The sequence below is a fragment of the Myripristis murdjan genome, chromosome 8, assembly GCF_902150065.1.
Source record: "Myripristis murdjan chromosome 8, fMyrMur1.1, whole genome shotgun sequence".
NCBI classification, from domain to species: Eukaryota; Metazoa; Chordata; class Actinopteri; order Holocentriformes; family Holocentridae; genus Myripristis; species Myripristis murdjan.
The window spans coordinates 22246637-22261388 of NC_043987.1; the positions used below are offsets into that span (position 1 = coordinate 22246637).

General features: G+C 38.9%; 1 protein-coding gene across 1 annotated transcript in view; it reads left to right on the plus strand.

Moving 5' to 3' along the window:
- The first annotated feature begins 6900 nt into the window (after window positions 1-6900).
- Window positions 6901-14752, plus strand: part of usp31 (ubiquitin specific peptidase 31) — a 28441-nt gene continuing 20589 nt past the window's right edge. The window contains exons 1-5 of the mRNA XM_030057926.1: window positions 6901-8149; window positions 8697-8831; window positions 11016-11110; window positions 11198-11290; window positions 14394-14529. Of these exons, the coding sequence (XP_029913786.1) occupies window positions 7625-8149; window positions 8697-8831; window positions 11016-11110; window positions 11198-11290; window positions 14394-14529 (984 nt within the window). The 5' untranslated portion in view covers window positions 6901-7624. The remainder of the gene's footprint in view (window positions 8150-8696; window positions 8832-11015; window positions 11111-11197; window positions 11291-14393; window positions 14530-14752) is intronic.

Sequence of the window (14752 nt, forward strand, 5' to 3'; positions counted from 1 at the left end):
CATGGTAGATGACATACAGTATTACTGGAAAAAAATGTGACATTGTGTTGCAACTACATTTGGAAATTCAAAATTAATCAAGTGTTTTTCAGGTAATTTTGATATTACTTAACATTGGTACAAAGTGCAAAACAACAACACAGCACTTCGTCTGTACAGCGGATAAACACAAATCTACAAGAGGCTAACTAGGTAGTTCTGGTCAGGTCTTCAGAAGTCATCATGCATGTGGCATTGCTAATTAATACTTGATTCTAGGATGCGTTATTATTGGATAATTACCAATGTTAAGAGCCACATTTGTTTTTCTACATTGTCAGGAGTTTGTTGTTTTAAAAACCCCCACTGGTGCTTGTGAGGGAGGGGATTTTGCTGGATTGTTGCCGCACAGAACAGATCATGAGTGGCTGGAGTGCCTGGCCTCCTTAGCTGTGAGTGATGGGCGAATAATACTTGAAACATGGGGTTGACACAGATCAACGTCCATTTGCTGCTTGAGATCGGAGCACTTCAGTTATGTCATCAGTGGGCGAGAAGCCAACCCCAATGCTATAATAATGATGAAAAAGCTACAAAAAAAAAAAGGTTCCTCCTATTTTCGGCATGCTTTGTTTTGACACAGTTTTAAATTTGCAACAAAGAGGAACAGAAGGCTTAACTGTGTTCAGTGATGAGACAGTGTGTGACCCTTTGCTTCGTTTCCATGGACACATCATTAGAGAACTTCCCCAGCTGGCTTGAACTGCTTGAAGTGACTGTGGCACACAAGCCCTCAGATTAATTAGCCAGGACAAAGGGAAAATTGCTTAGGAATGTTTACCATTTTAAATGGGAAATACAGTACAACAAGCAGCTCTGTTGTGGTGGAGCAGCTGAAGTTAACCTGTTGCAAATGTGTTTAGATATATGAAAAAATCAGTAGGTATATACAGCCTAAAGAAACACAACCCCATTTTTATGATCTATAAAACAGTGACTGTAGAATAAAGTCACTGTTTTAGATTCGTTAGTGAGCAATGATCACGTTCACTGTAGTTTCAGTGCTGAGTAATCGATATCTGGCAAACATTAGGGTCATGTGGGTTTAGCACATTTTCACACCAGATTCTACTGTTATCGCATTGAATCGATGTTATCAGTGGTAGCCTAATCTCCCCCACAGGTATGGGGTAGTAGGTCCCTTCTGCACCCCGTAGTGCAGTGGTTCCCAACCCAGCCCTCAAGGACCCCCTGTTCGGAGGTTTTTGTTTCAGCTCTACTCTTTCACACCTGATCCATTTAAGGGCTTCATGTTGATTGGCTGAAACAGATGTACCTGAAGAGGGCGTGTATGAAGGTGCAAGGGCCTTAATTGGATCAGGTGTGAAAGAGTTGAGCTGAAACAAAAACCTCCAGGACAGGGGGTCCTTGAGGACTGTGTTGGGTTGGGAAGCACTGCTCTAGTGGGTCAGAAGCTATTATCATCTATTCCTATCATCAGTTGCTCTTGACCTCTCAAATTTTACCTTAACCCACTTTTGTTAACTTACCTTTCGTTAGGTACTTGGTTAAGGTTAGGAGAGAGTCTTTATTAAGGCTAGGAAAGGGTTTGTCATGATGCTAAAGACGAACATGGTTCTTGCTTCAGTCAGGATTCAAGCTCAGATCTCTGTATTGAAAATCCGTGAGATTGACCCATCCACCACCCCAAACACCTCCTTCCATGACCAGCTTCGTTGATCTTTATTTTACATCATGGCTCCAGGGTCCCATTTAAGAGGTTAAGACAGGCTGATAAGAGGAATAGAAGATAACCATTTTCTTTTCCTGAACTGAACCATCATGATAAACCCTGTCATAACCTTAACCATCTAATGAAAGCTAACAAAGTGGCAAATGGTAATAGGAATTGATGATAACAGCCTTCCGACCCACTAGAGGGTGCAGTAGGGACCTACTAACCCAAACCTGCGGGGAGGATTACGACTGAACGTCCATTCAATGGTGTGATAACAGTAGATTCATGTGCTTTTCTTATCTCAGGCAATGACTCATTTCTGTTGGCAAAAACAATGTGTGAAGTGTTCCCCTTCACAGTCTCAGAGACTGGAGTTACAGCCGGACATGTAGAATGAAACTCTGAGGTGCACAGGGAGCACCAACAAGCCTCCGAGATCTGAGAGTGGCCACCAGGACGTCCAGCACATCAAGAACCAGGTTCAGCCCGAGAGGAGACGCTGTGCTGTCTGTGTGAATGCTAGAGAGGGCCAGCTGTGTTCAACAGATTAAACATCATGGATTTTTTTCCCTCTCATCTTTTGATTTTCAATTTGGACAAAACGCATGCTTCTTGTTCTGCAGTCACAAACAATTGGTGGTGATTGTTCAAAAATTGTTTGCATGAATGTGCTGAATGAATTGAATGCTTCCCGTGTGGCTGCAAATGTAAGAAATTTCACTCTAGAAGCTCAGTGTCACATTTGTTTTGGCAGTGAGCGTATACAGGAAACACTGTTGTTGATTGTTGCTGCACAAACATAAAATAAAATAACTTCACTTTGCCAAGAATGTTCACATTTGATCTGTTAGAACACAAATCACGGCCTGTTGTATGGAACATAAAACTCAAGAATATGACACAACTTGAATGAAAATACGTGCACACACAGCAGAGAGAGTTTCATTAAAGAAAATGCTCCATATTACCATTACCAACTAAATGACATCTTGAAAATCAGTCCAACAGAAACTGTCCAAACTCTCCTTCACTGAATGATCAGTTATTGCGCTTTCCTTTTTTTTTTTCAATCTTCAATCTACACTCAGCTCCTTTGTATTTAGAAACATCTAAAGTTTTCTGAGGGAATACAAACATAATAGTTTGGTGACTTCCACTGAATATTACTTATCTTATTGCTGCTGTCATTAAGTTTTCTTCCTCCAGTGCAGAAGCACAGAAAAAGTCTTGACTTTAATGTATATCTGAGAAGGGGTGTATATTAGATACACAGACGCTTGAAATTGTTTCCCCATGGCCATATTAACTTTGAACGGAAGCAGTTCACTAGATTTCTATATTTTGGTCTCTCGATGGATAGCTGTGATTGTGTTATTTTGCACAGCATATACTAGTTTTGCTGTTCTATGTTTTATCTTGTAATTTGCACGCTGTGAGGTAGATTGTTTATTGCCTCCACTCTGTGACCACAAGGATGGATTATTAAAAATAATGCAAATGTGATTGAAATCACTTCTGTGTGGAAATGGAGGGCTGCTTTTCCCATAAATATGTATGTCCCAGTTCTGTTCTGTTACTGTTATTCTAATGAAACATTTCTTTCTTTTCTTTTTTTCTTTTTTTTCCCCCCAAATTTTGGTTTGTAATTTATTGAACAAAAGTGCCACCAAACCAAAGCCAAGAGAGACTCCTTGTGATTTCTAGCATCTATTTTATGACCCTGTAACACCTATTTGAAAAAAAAAAAGAAAGAGTTACACATTTTTTGTGTATTTGTATATTTCTTGATACAGAACCAGACTCTATCCTGCTACATGATGGATGACAAAGGTTTGGGGCCAAAATCTAATCAAAAAACATTTATTGAAATTTTAAGCTGCAAATGTGCATTGCAATATTTGAATGCAAATTAGCAAACACACAAGCTGTAACCTCTCATTTTTTGTATAAGAAAATAAATATATCAGTCTTATATCTTAAGACTTTTACAGTCCTGTATGTCTTGTATGCTGTACACACAGGAGACAGAAACTTAATCTTAATCTTAATTTGTGTACTTGTGTACTGCGAGATCCTTAATGTTCAGTTCATTTAGGAGCTTTGGTTTCTGGAGAATACGTATGGAAAGAAAAACAACCATTTTTCACATTAAATCAATGTTAGCCAATTTAAAGACATGCTGCCCTCTGCAGCCAATAAGCGTTTATTACAACAAATATGGGCATACAGCTCAGGAAATCAATGCTGCTTCATGATCACTGTTTTAATATGTTGAAATTTACCCTGTAATTTTGCACAAATGTGATGAATATTAGATGTTGCTTTGGTGTAAAAGAAATAATTTTATTGTGTCATGGTGATGGTTGATCTCCAAGTCTTTCTCCGCCTCAGAAACTGTCGCAGGTGTTCAATTTTGACTCAACCAGGGAGAAGATATCATGTGTCACAGACCACTGCAATCCAAAATCAATGACAAAAGGGCAACAGTTAGTTTACAGGAAACTGAAAACTTGCTTGTTAGCTGGTGAGTGTCTTGGTAAATGAAAGAATAACAACAAAATATCAAATGAAATCATCGGGGTGTCACCTACTTACCTTTTATTTTATTTAGGGGTCCATAAATATATTTAAATGATACAGTATTCAGTTTCTACTGGACAACATGACCACATTCAACCACTACATCAAGCTCGATCACTCTAGCAGGTTTTGGAGATTTTCACTGAACCCAGAGTGAGTGTAAATTTAAGTGTGTACTGCAAGGGATCCAGGAACCTACAAGTTGTTGGGGCTAAAAACATTTTCAGTGACATCATTTGACATTTGAACAGACTGTGCCAACTGTACGAGGGAGAGGTCAGCTTGTTTCCAACATGATAGAATCACAGAAAAATAAGCCTTTCTCTGAAAATGCAACCGCATGCATTTTTCATCCTCCAACATCAGCGGCTACAGAGCTGACAGAAACACTACAGCAGCTTGGAAGGCACACATAAAGCCACCTAGTGGTGAATACATTGTGGTTTTGGTCAGTTGCACCAATAATACTGCGCTGTCTGTATTTAATTATAAATAAATATATAATATATATGCTGTAGCTTCTAATGTCTTTTTTTCCCTATATGATAATGTATGCAGGTAGGCAGGATTTACACCTTATCAAGACACCTTTAGATGTTGTGCAAATGACTGTGACACTTTGTCCCAGGTGGACGTGCATGTGTGAATTCAGGTAATGAGCATGAATATGGCACGGCCCCCTGAAAAAATTCACATGTTGTATGTTTCTGTTTGGGTTCATGGTTGGATGTGGATTTACACACAGCATTCGCACAGCATTGAATTCGTGTTTCCTTGCCTAAATATTTCATATTTCCATTGAAATTCAGTCGTACTGGGTGTCTGTGCAGGACATGCTTATTCTTTGTTTCAGATGTGGTGGCTGAAAGCTAAGGTGTTTTCTTTTATTCGAATTCAGTCAAGTTTATGGTATGATGTCAGTGGAAAAAAAGGATCCACGAGGTGATTCCCACTGCATCATTTTTCAGTGTTTCTGAAAAAGAAAACGCAGAACACGTGCTCTCTCTGGGTCCACTGAGAAATATCCCAGAAAAAAAAAAAAAAATCAGAGTGTGGCATACATCATACCTAGAGTTTTAATCTGTGTCTTTGAATCTTTAAACCTTTAGACCATCGTGGGAATGTCACAGTTTTCTGAATGCTGTGACATCTGGATTGCAACCTTGAACATTAACTGTGTATCTCCCAGATATGATTCCTCTTCTAATACCAAATGTGAGTGTGTTCCCCAAATATTAGGTTATTCATCTGTTAACACGAATAAAAAGTGTTTGAAAGTCTATGAAATGAGAAATACAACAAAGAGACTAAGTATATTATCCCCAGTAATTGCATTTTCAGAAGGTATTCACTCAACGGACTCATTATTACATAAAAGAACAGTTCAGAATATTCTCATCCATTCTCGTGAACAGATTTTTATTAGATAAATTCAATAGAGCCTGTCACTCTAATTGTTTTCAGTTTTTACTGAGAGTCAGGTAGAACATCTGTGTGAGCTTTTTTTTTTTTAAGTTAAAATTTTGTAAATCAGTTTATCAGTAAATTCAGTGCAACAAACTGTAAGACACTTAGGCTGTAAGAAAGTTCAAATTTCAAGCATCTGTTTAAATCTCAGTTTAGGTGGTAACTTTATTATTCATTTTATTAATTTTAGTCCTGTTGCTGCCCCAGACTCCAATGTTAACTTTTACGTGGCAGCATTTTGAGCAGGATAGCGGAAAGTTCCTTGAGGAAAGAAAGGTTTTTTAGCATTATTGTTATTGTTTATGTTATTTCTGTCCTTGTATTTTAATGAGCTCCACTGTAACAAATTCCTATCAACTATGAATCCATGATGACCAAATTCTTGAAGGTAATGGACAGACTCAACCCAGTTGAGTTTACTGATCATACCACCATAGTTTACATTTTCTTACAAAGATTTCAAACAATTTCACAAATCATGATAATAAAGGTGTGAATTCTTTGGTTTAAATCAATATGCTAATCTCAGATTTACTAGAAATAAACTAGAATTGTGAAACGCAGCTCTGGGTATATGATTACATATTTTAAACCTATTTTATCTAAACTGTAATTTAATGAATCTTAAAAACTGTAATTGTGCATTTCAGCCATGATGTTCTTCATTTTTTTTTTCTTTTAGTAGTCTCTCACCATTGGTTAGATAAAAATCCAGGTGGTGGAGAGTCAGGAAAGTGTGCAAAAGTTTGGATGCTACTGCACAGCAAACCTCTGCACCTCTGAAATCTGAAATTGAGTTTCACACACAGGATTTATCAATGTCAGTGAGTAAACCGAGAAGCAATCACTGTAATATAAATAAAATCAATTAGCTATGTAGCCTACTACCACACTCAACAAAAATGCATACTAATTTAATCACTAAAAAACAAAAAACAAACACAAAAAAACACCACCACAGTCTGTGATATTATCTCTAAGCAAAATGCAAATGAACATCAATAAAGAAGACAGCGTACCAAAGAGCTTCTTCTCTGAACACTGTGGCTGTTGATACAGTTTTATTTTCAGTAAGCTTATTCTGCATGAATACTTTTATTTTGAAATATGCAGATCGGAAGTCGGGACGATTCTGCTAACGTTAGTAGGTAGCCGAGCTGGAATATGTCTTCAAAGATGTGAGAAGTGCAAGGTTATCGAAATCCCAGACAAACCCTGCTCCTAAATGATTTGAGACTATGCATGTCATGGCGGATGTCCATGTTCTGAGAGGGACACTTCCGCCGAGAAAGACTTTTGTCCTCTCTCTGGCTCGAGTTGTTATTGTAGCGTCGGCTAAACTAGCTATGCTAACACCGTAGCTAACGGTAGCTAGCTTAGCACACATTCCGTGCCTTCACTCTCCTCGTAGCCAGTTGATTAGCACGGAGCGGCACGGCGCACTCACCAACAAGGTAACTTTGGAGCAGGCTAACCAGAAGCATGCATCAACAACTGACCTGGCTAATGTTGATGTCAAATTTCCTAGTTAGTAGTAGGAAGTTGGCGTCAGCTGAAGGCAAGGTTACAGTGTAAGTTGTGTTATGCTAGTTGAGAAATTTTGACAAAACAATAGTCCTTGCTAACGTTTCATGTTTTGCCAAGAGCCACCTTGATGGAAATGTTGTTAGCAAAGGTTAGCTAACAGCAGCTTGCCTGCTGCACACCTGGCTCTCCCAGCAGCAAAAGCTTCAATGTTTACCAGTCGACCTCACGTTGTGCTGTGAGATGGACCACCAGACACTGAGCCACTGAAATGGCTCTCAGCCCGCACAGAACATCTTTCTGAGACGGTGTGTTTCTACGTTCAGAGGGGAAATTATGTCTAGCAAAGCTGCAACCAAGGACAAGAAGTCGAGCTTCAGCAAGAAGCTCTTCAGGCGGGGCTCGGTCCGCTCGGTGGGCAGCTTCATGAGCAGAGTCTTGAGGACCCTGACGACGCTGTCCCACTTTGGATCTGAGGTGCAAACAGAGGATGACAAAGATGATGGGGGGTTCACCACATTTAGACTTGGAAGTAAAGATTTGCCGATGGACGATGGTGACATCGGGAGCTTCCTGTCTGGAGAGAAAGTTCCTGGAGTGTCTGGTCTCAAAAACCATGGGAATACCTGCTTCATGAACGCCGTTCTCCAGTGCCTGAGCAACACCGAGCTCTTTGCTGAGTATCTTGTTCTGGAGCAGTACAAAGGACAGGAGCTGGATGAAGACAAACCAAAGACAAATGGTGTGCATCTGCAGAAGAAAGGTCCCGCGGCCAGAGGAGAGGTGACAGAACAGCTATCAGGACTTGTGCGAGCCTTGTGGACTTTTGAGTATACCCCTCAGCACAGCCGGGACTTCAAAGTAAGTTTTGTCCAAAAAAAGGCAAGATGAAGTGTCAAATGAAAATTGGAGCTTGACTGACTCACACACTATTTTTGGAATCAGAATTGCTAGACTAATCAAGGAAGACAATCAGCATGGAGTACATCTGCCAGTAATTATTTAGTTTTGTTCCAGTGTTGTTGCAGAATATAATTGTAGACGCACTGTCAACCAGAGACCACACACTTACATTATGTGCTTTTCTTTTGGATTGTTTTCGCTTTTCAAATATCAAATGTAGATGGAATGAGTCATAAGTAACTATGATAATTATCTCATTGTTTGTGTCAGTTTTATTTGTGGAAAAATAAGGAAATAAATAAGTAAGTAAATAAATGGCATTTAAGAGACGAATATCGAATTGTCTCTAATGTTGCCATCCCAAAACCGTTTAGGATCCAGGCTCACTACAAGTTAAACTGAATTACCTCCAAATTTAGCCTCGTTTAAGGAGCAGCACTGAACAGCACTGACATTTTGACATTGCAAGCAGTGTAACCTGATGGGGCCATGTTGTTTGTCACAGAATGCTGTCTCAAGAAATGCCTTGCAGTACAGAGGGAATGCTCAGCACGATGCCCAGGAGTTTCTGCTCTGGCTGCTGGACAGAGTACACGAGGACCTCAATACAATCAACCCCAACAGCAGGCCTTCCATAAAGGTGAGAATTTTATGGTTGAGTTCGTTTCGAGTGCAGGTCTGGTGCACTGTGTTTTCCTGGACTGGGTCAGGCCCCAAAGGTGGCTCCTAGAAAGATTAAAATGGGCTTCCGTGTAATTCTGCTGTTAATTGCTATTATTATTAATCTGCTCTAATTGCTATTTAGAGGTAAAGGCTATATAATGTTACCAAAGAATTTCCAGATCCCTGAGAAATATAATGTACACAAATCTGTGTGCTAGGATCTTAATAATCTTAAAGGATAGTTATAGTTATTTTCAGCTATGGTTGAAAGCTATGGCTTTGCCATCATGACAGTTGACGGTGTCTAAAATGTCCTCACATACTTCACTTTGACGCTCAGAACACACACTCAGAGTGTCAAAGCCAGCTCCAAGAGTTTAACCCCTCTGTAATTGATCAATACACATCCTTTCAACACAATCAAACACTCACCTCATTTGCTGTAAACATACTAGTCAGCTGGACAGCTAGTTTCATATGTTAACAGTGTCAACTATGGATGATCTGATCAAGTTTTTTTCGGGGCTGATTCCACTTTTTCGGCTCATCCAGGAACAGATCTGATTGCAAATTGAAATGAGGTGTTATAAGCAGCCTTCATGTCAAAGTGCACAGCACACATACATAATAAAAATCCAATTTAGCACTTTGTTTAACAAATTGGTCATATGTCTGCTCTGCCTGACATGGTCCACGTGTAAATCAGTCAAGGTTTTTTATTTAGACAGTTGGTACTTGTGAGTGTGTGTGTGTGTGTGTGTGTGTGTGCTTAGTGACCGAGATTTTCTCACCTGTTGCCATTGGTAGTGAATGAAAAGTTCTATATTGTATGGCAGCAGAGGCAATGCTATCTGTTCAGTATATTAAACTCGACATGGCTTCATTTAAACATGGAGTCGTGTTGCATCAATAAACTAAACACGAAATTAAAACCCCGCACAAAAAGCCTGAAAAGATGTTTTGTTTATTCTTGTTTCTTTTTGCATGTGCTGTATTTGTTTTGGTCTTTCCCCCTCCAAATGTAATCATTTATTCTTTTTTCCCTAATTATTTACATTGTTTAGGTTACTCATTTGCCTCCAGTTGTCCTTACACATTTATTTTATTCATTTTTTAGTCATCTATATGACATCCTTGGTCCTCCATGTGTATGTGCCCGTGCTCTCGTGTTAATGTGGTTGCTGTCCAAAATGGTCAGATGCTCAGAGAAATTGTCCAGACCTCCATAAACTCAGATAATTGATAATCAGCTTCTTAGGATATGGTTTTGCAAGTGTGTAGTTCTAGCATACTTGTATTGCTGTATGCTCTGTTGTGGCTGCTCAGTGCTTTACTGCCCTTACATGTGCAAAATTGTGTGTGAAAACTTGATGTTTCAGTAACACATGGTTGACCCAGGTCATGTAATTACATCTGCTTTGATAGACGGTCAAATTGTCTTTGTCTTATGTTTTAGTGTGAGGTAAAATTGTCTGCTCCTTTTGTGTCAGAAAGAGCAGGTTAACTCTATTTTGATGGAATTACCCTTTGGTTAAATACAGAAAAAGTTAATTTTAGTCTTAAGCTATTTGGCAAAAACAGCAACTTAAAGTCAGTGTGATTCTGAATGGGATTCCATACTTTTTGGAAAATTGCCCAGATCAGACATTCAAAACAGAAAATTGTATCAAAAAGAGAGAAAGAGAGAATACCATTGGGACATTGGTATAAAACATCAAATGTCTGGAAGATTCTCTTTAGTTTGGCTGTTAAATTAAAAAAAAAAAACAGGATGAACAAGCAATAACTATAAATAAAAATGTCTTTATCATCTTATTTATCTTATTTCACATTTGTTGGACTGGCATGTCCTCACATTATAGGTAGAAAGCCAGATTTAGAGTAATAATATAATAAGTATTTTTTTCTTGAAAAGTGAAGAATGCTTTGTTTTTCATGGATGATGAGCGTCTTTTGCATGGATGTTTGTTGCATAGATACTCACTGTATGCCACTGCTCATTCCCCATTGGTGGAGAAGTAAAGGTGACTTTGTCAGCTAGTCAATAATGGCTGTGTGTAAGAGCGCTGCCTGACTTTCACAGTTTGAATCTCACGTCACCACGATACACTCATATCATCTTTTTCTGTTAACATAAAATGTGTCGTGTTTGTCCTTTCAGCCACCAATTGAAGAAGACGACCAGAGCCTGGAGGGCCCGTCTCCTCCCCTCTCTGCTGGGTCATTCGTACAGGAGCTGTTTCAAGCTCAGTATCGGTAAGCCTGAACATCCTAGAGAAGTGTGATGTTGTGTTACAGTATGTCTCAGCCACAAATGTGAGATTTTTTTTTCTTCCCCAACAGATCGTCGCTCACCTGTCCACATTGCCAAAAACAGAGCAATACATTTGATCCTTTCCTCTGCATCTCCTTGCCCATCCCTCTACCACACACACGGTGAGTCCTCACTTTACCTGCACGCCAGCCTGATACCTGCGAAGTGAACCACACTCACTTGACAAGATTTTACATGATCAAACAGTGAATGATGCAGTTGATATGTCATCTGAGGTGCATAAACCAAGTAAATAGCAGAGGCTGTTCATTGGAAACAAAAGTTTGTCCATTTGAACACTTTAGCAAGCCTGCTTATCTTACTCGGTGAAGGTGAATGTGTTCACTAAAAATAAAATGGGAAACGTGTGTGCTCTTTCTGTATACATACAAACATTGTGAGGTCCAATCTGAACTCTAGCCAGGGTGTTCAGAGGTTATGTTTGGCAGATTATTCTTGTATATAAATCCACTAGTTTGCTATACTACAGTATAGTAATTACTGTAATAGTAATACTAATAGCACTTATAGTAAATGCTATTATATTTGCTATTATATTTTGCTTCTCTTTCCCCCCTAAAAGGACATGAATTTAGTTAATCAGCCTTCATTGACCCTGAAAAAGTGTGTATGTGTGTTTCTGTATGTGTACTCATGTATATGGGTCAGTTGATAAGACTGCCAGCAAAGCCCAGTTTTTGGGAACCAATCCTGACTGCAATTCAGCAGAATCATATTTTTTCAAAGATCGATTCAAGGTTATCCATTTGCACAGCTTATTATTTAAACCGCAAATTCATGTTTCACAGCTGATCCTAACTAGACGGTAAACCAGGAGAGGAAGTGACAAGTCCAGTGTGTGCCAGTTCTTGTGGGAGGAACTTTAATGACCCAGTTCAATAATGATTCCCTTGTTTCTTAATTGGTTAAAATTTTTTACTAACAATCTCAAATTAGAGAGCATAAAAAAAATAGAAATGACTCACAATACCCTTCACTCCAAAACTGTTGACACAGCACAAACACAACTGTACATCCTAAGTGACTGCAAGGTTGTGATGTGATGAAGCGAGGCTTTCATGGGAGCAGAGTATGTTCAGTTCAGCTTTCTGCAGAGCACGAACAGCTGACTTGTAGTGAAAGCTTACAGCCTTGTAGTGTCTAAAAGGACAACCTAGATTCCTTATGGAAATGTAACCATGCTGTTGGCCTTCGCTCAGTGTACTCCCATGCTTGCCACTCGGGCTGAGCGGTTAGCTGAGGATATTTCCCCACTGCAGGTGCTGTCCTCTGAATAAAATACTACATTAGTCAGGTTCAGTCACTTGCCTCTGCCTCCTCAGGCCCTCTTTCACTTAGAGCCATGTACATGAGAACATGAGTGCTACCGGCGACCTGAGTGATGAAGGTGTGCAAGATGAGCTTGTACCTAAAAATAGGCTATGGATTAATTGCTAGTTCTTACCTAAACTGAGAGCAGTGGAAGAAAACCGGTGATCAGGGGCAGCATTCCTGCACTCCTGTGAATTTTCTGAATGTTAGACATTTTTGTGTATCTCCTATTAAAATCATCAGAAGAGAGTTTGGAGCGAATGGTAAATTTATTCTCTATTTTCTGTTTGAGGTTGTGTTAATTTTGGTGCAGTGCTACTGGTCTTGATCTGTTGGTCTGTGCATCACCAAATGACAGCTGCACAGCCAGCTCTCTGATGTGATGTGAACTTGCCAAACACAAGATTAAAATTAGGGAGACATCGAGTTTGCATTTGATAAATAATCAACGTTTGATCCATATTGCTGGTTTTGTGTTTTTTTTAATGTGCATTGTGCAGTATGTCAAATGCAGTCAGTAATAGTTAATCTGTGTGTTCCCATGAATTATTTCCTTTAGTAATATTTAATTTATGAAGACAATATATGGATTCCTTGGTTAGAAAATAGTTTTAAATACTTCAACTGCAATAGTATTGTGGATTTAAAACGTGACTATGTGGTTGCTTGGACATGGATTAAGCTGGTCCTAGACAAAGCATGACATATATCAACATTTGCACCAGAAATGTACATATATACAGTACGTTAAATTTATTTATTTGTCACATGGGCTAGTTTAGATGTAAGCGAATTATGTCTGATCCAAGAAGCAGTCAGTAAGCCTGTGAATTACATCTTTACTTGATTTATTATCACACTCATTTGTGACTCAGTATGAGATATTTACTTTTTACTATCAGTCATGCAGCAGGAATATCTAACAAATTACTTAAACTCAAAACTACAGTATTAGTATTACACGGGGTAGTAGTTGGTTTTTGAAATGTGCAGTAAATATTTTCCAGTCATTTAAAATAAGTAGCTACTAATTTGCTGCAATAAATAAATAAATAAATAAATAACTGACTAAATAATGAGTGAGTGAGTAAATTAATACTACTTTTATCCCTAATAATAATGATAACTAATAGTTTGACTTTCAGTGGATAATTTATATTCCAGAATGATCTAAATGGTATTTCAGAGGCTGAGAATAATGTTGCAGACTCTGAAACACTTAATTTTTGCGGTGCTGATATTTATTTATGTATTGGAGATGTTAGGCAAACAAAACCTGTGTTAGCCTCCCTTTACTGTGCAGGGACAGCGTGTCACAAAGGGTGAGAAATTATTCATCATCTGCATTTATTTAAGCACCTACTGGACAAAAAGCTGAACAACGTGCCAGTGAAACTTATTAAAATACAACACAAGGCATGATGTTGTTTTCCATGTGTCAGTCTATAAATTTGCACTTCAGTTCCATTTACTTTGCACACTCTGCATTAATTTAAATGTGCAGTGATGGGTTTCATCAACTAATTATTCCTTGAATTAATTCTTTATGGAAAGGCCTTGTCATCCTGCAGCATTTTTAATGTGGCATGAAGCCCATGTGTTAAGTTAAGTTAGGGACGGTCCAGCTGTGTGTTCAGGACTAGTTGAGAACCAAAGCTTTAACACGCACCTATCCACAAACAATAGCAGGTTGATTTTCACTGTATGTTGTGTTTTTTACAGGATGGAAGTTGAAATAATTTAATTTGTTGCATTTGACTAAAAATTTTCTCAACTAGGAGAAACCCCCCTAACCCAGTTAAGTTTGGAACTGTATCAGTGCGATGTTAAGACACAACACTTGGAATGTTTTGATCATTATTGCTATTTGTTTTCTTGTTTATTTTTCTCCAGGCCCCTGTATGTGACAGTGGTCTACCAGGGGAAATACTCACACTGTATGAGGATCGGAGTGGCTGTTCCCCTCAACAGCACGGTCTACCGGCTCAGAGATGCTGTGTCACGCGAGACCAAGATCCCAATGGACCAGGTGCTGTTTCTGTCCTCTTATTAGCCCCGGAGCTGCTACTGTAAGACTAGGTTACAGACGCACAGTCTTAGCTCAGTGTTCCCACAGTCAAGTAGGACATAAATCTGAGTGCTGTCACTTCACAGCATTATCTCCTGCAGAACCTCTTTTGTCATAAACTTGAATTTGTTATACAGTGAAAGTGTAAGTAGTAGGGTAGTAACTCAGGGTTTGAACACATGCT